At 40.8% G+C, this 3,464-nt stretch overlaps 1 protein-coding gene across 1 annotated transcript; it reads left to right on the top strand.

Annotated features, from left to right (window-relative positions):
• The first annotated feature begins 394 nt into the window (after positions 1 to 394).
• Positions 395 to 2,932, top strand: LOC109339546. The gene is made up of 5 exons (XM_019577003.1): positions 395 to 584; positions 684 to 1,206; positions 1,318 to 1,424; positions 1,880 to 2,348; positions 2,461 to 2,932. Exons 1-5 carry the CDS (start codon positions 395 to 397, stop codon positions 2,930 to 2,932), a joined length of 1,761 nt encoding a protein of 586 aa, XP_019432548.1.
• The last annotated feature ends 532 nt before the right edge of the window (positions 2,933 to 3,464 follow it).

The following is a 3,464-nucleotide window of genomic DNA, read 5'->3' on the forward strand; positions in this document are numbered from 1 at the left end:
GACTACGTTGTTCAGTGTCCTTCAGGCACAACTCTCAAAAATTGGATAGAGGAAGACGCATCTCCACAATTGCTTTTAGAAACAATGTAATAAGATGCTAAAATCCCTTAGCCATGTCTAAAGCTATAGGGTTTATTTTCTTTCTTTGCGAATAAGGACATCAATTTATGTTTCATGGAATAGTACAAGTTTTGAATTTAAAAAAAAAACGCATTTCTTTCTTCATATTATGTGTTTCATTCTATTCTTCATATTGTTACACTTGCACACACTAAAACAAACACACACAAAAAAGCAACAATTAAAACCATGAAGAAAAAAAACAAAAAAAAAACTAATCACAACATCAACGTAATGCAGATCCAACTTTAACTCCAGAAATAATAATCGTGTTATGAGCCACACATACAGTCATGATCATCCATTTAATCAGCTCGACGATGGAGATAATGATGAAGAATGGGAGGCATCACCAAAGTTATTGAGGATGGTTGAGCAGGAGTCTAGAGAGATTAAGCCTCATGAAGAGCCCACTAAGCTAGTAAACTTGGGGACAAAGGACAACAAAAGGGAAGTGAAAGTAGGTACATTGATGAAATAAGAAGAGCGCAAAAAGATGATTCAACTTCTGCATGAGTTCAAAGATATTTTTGCCTGGTCGTATGTCGACATGCCTGGTCTAGATAGAAACATAGTGGAACACAAGCTGCTGTTGAATCCAGATTCACGTCCGGTTAAGCAGAAACTACGAAGGATAAAGCCAGAGATTTCCTTAAGGGTGAAAGAGAAGGTGGAGAAATGGCTAGACGATGGGTTCACGACAGTTTCTACATATCCAGGATGGGTGGCTAATGTTGTAGTAGTACCAAAGAAAGGAGGCAAACTCAGGATCTGCGTTGACTACCGAGATATGAACAAAGCTAGCCCAAATGATGATTTCCCGGTACCTCATATAGATGTCTTGGTCGATAGTACTACAGACCATGCCCTTTTATCCTTCATGGATGGGTATTCCAGTTATCATCAGATCAATATGGCTTCAGAGGATGTGGATAAAACTACTTTCATCACCCCATGGGGAACCTTTTGCTATGTAGTCACGTCTTTTGGTCTGAAGAATACTATGGCTACATACCCCATGGTAGCTCTTTTCTATGACATGATGCATAAGGAGGTGGAAATCTATGTAGACGACATCATATGCAAGTCCAAATAAGAGGGGGAGCATATGGAGAGTCTAACGAAGTTGTTTGAACGACTCAGAAAGTATAGCCTCAACCTAAATCTCACAAAATGTAGCTTTGTGGTTAAATCCAGGCTAGTCCTTGGTTTCATTGTCAGCCAGAAAGGAATTGAAGTAGATCCCGAGAAGGCCAAAGCAATCATCGAAATGTCAGCACCCCGAACCGAGAAGGAAGTCAGAGGTTTTTTAGGGTGTTTAAACTATATATTATGTTCATTTCTCAGCTAACATCTATATGTGAACCAATCTTCAAGCTATTAAGGAAGAGTCAGGCAATTTGATGGAATGACGAATGCCAGAAAGCCTTTGAAAGCATAGAGCAATATTTGACCAAACCCCCAATATTGATGCCTCCAGTACCTGGTCGACCTCTTCTAATGTACCTAAAAGTGCTAGAGGACTCCATGGGATGTGTCTTAGCCCAACATGAAGAATCAGGTAGAAAAGAGCAAGCCATATACTCTCTAAGCAAGAACTTCACTGGGTGCGAGACAAGATACTCATTGCTAGAACATACATGTTGTGCGTTAGCATGGGCATCTCGTCACTTGAGGCAGTATATTTTGAGTCACACCACTTGGCTGATTTCGAAGATAGATCCTGTGAAGTATATCTTTGAGAAACCTATATAAATAGGAAGAATCACTCGGTGGCAGGTCTTATTGTCGGAATATTATATAGTATATGTGACACGGAAAGCAATCAAAGCCAGTGCCCTTGCAGATTATCTTGCTAGCCAACCCATAGAGAAGACTGAACCAATGAACCAAGAGTTCCCAGATGAGGGTATCATGAGTCTATCCTTGGGAGAACCAACAAAAGAGGGTGTGTGGACATTAGTATTCGATGGGGCATCCAATACACTCCGACGCGGCATAGGGGTCGTGCTTGTATCTCCAGAAGATGACTTCACTCCTATTACTGTCAGGTTATGCTTTAACTGTACCAACAATATAGCCGAATATGAGGCATGCGCCTTGGGATTGCAGGTAGCATTGGAGAGAAAGGTTAAAATTGTAGAGGTCTTTGGGGACTCAGCCCTGGTCATCCATCAATTGAAAGAAGAATGGGAGACCCTTGGCAACAAACTATTACCTTACAAGGAGTATATCCATAGAATGATTGAGCACTTTGAACAAATCGACTTCTACCATATTCCGAAAGGATAACAGACTAGCTGATATCTTATCCACATTATCTTCAATCTTCCATGTAAGTGGGAAAGATCAACCTCTCATCAAAATAGAAAGTAGAGATCAACCAATTCGTTGTTGTGCTCTAGAAGTAAAGCAAGATGGGAAGCCATGGTATCATGACATCAAGGTCTATATACAGAAAAAGGAGTATCCCATTGGTGCCTCAGAAACTGAAAAGAGAACCTTGAGAAGACTAGCCATGGGTTTCTTTCTAGATGGTGATGTTCTTTACAAGAGGAATCATGACATGGTACTCCTCTGGTGCCTAGAAGAGAAAGAAGCTGAAGTAATACTCAAGGACATGCACGAAGGCTCATTTGGAACTCATGCAAACGAACATGCTATGGCTAGAAAGATCTTAAGGGCATGTTACTTTTGGATGAAAATGGAGACAAAATGTTGTGCTTATGTCAGGAAATGCCACAAGTGTCAAATTTATGCAGACAATATAAATGCTCCACCAAATCCTCTAAATGTCCTTTCAGCACCCTGATCGTTCTCCATGTGGGGAATGGATGTTATCTTACCAATAGAGCCAAAGGCTTCTAATGGATATCGCTTCATTCTCGTGGCCACCAACTACTTCACAAAGTGGGTTGAGGCATGTTCATTTGCCAATGTGACCAGGATAGTGGTACTACGATTTATCAAGAAGGAATTGATGTCTAGATATGGGTTACCCAGCAAGATCATCACAGGCAATGCCACCAACCTGATCAATAAGATGATGATCGAGATGTGTAGTGAATTCAAGATCAAGCATCACACATCCCTCCCTTGTCGCCATAAGATGAACGGGGCAGTAGAAGCAACAAACAAGAACATTAAAAAGATTGTTCAGAAGATGGTCGTAACATACAAGGGTTGACATGAAATGTTACCTTTTTCTCTACATGGGTACCGCACCTCGGTATGCACATCAACTGGAGCAAAACCCTACTCGCTAGTGTATGGAATGGAGGCAGTGCTCCCAATTGAAGTAGAAATATGTCACTCAGAATCATGGCAGAATTGGGATTGAAGGA

This window comes from Lupinus angustifolius, unplaced genomic scaffold, assembly GCF_001865875.1.
Source record: "Lupinus angustifolius cultivar Tanjil unplaced genomic scaffold, LupAngTanjil_v1.0 Scaffold_81_17, whole genome shotgun sequence".
Taxonomy (NCBI): Eukaryota; Viridiplantae; Streptophyta; class Magnoliopsida; order Fabales; family Fabaceae; genus Lupinus; species Lupinus angustifolius.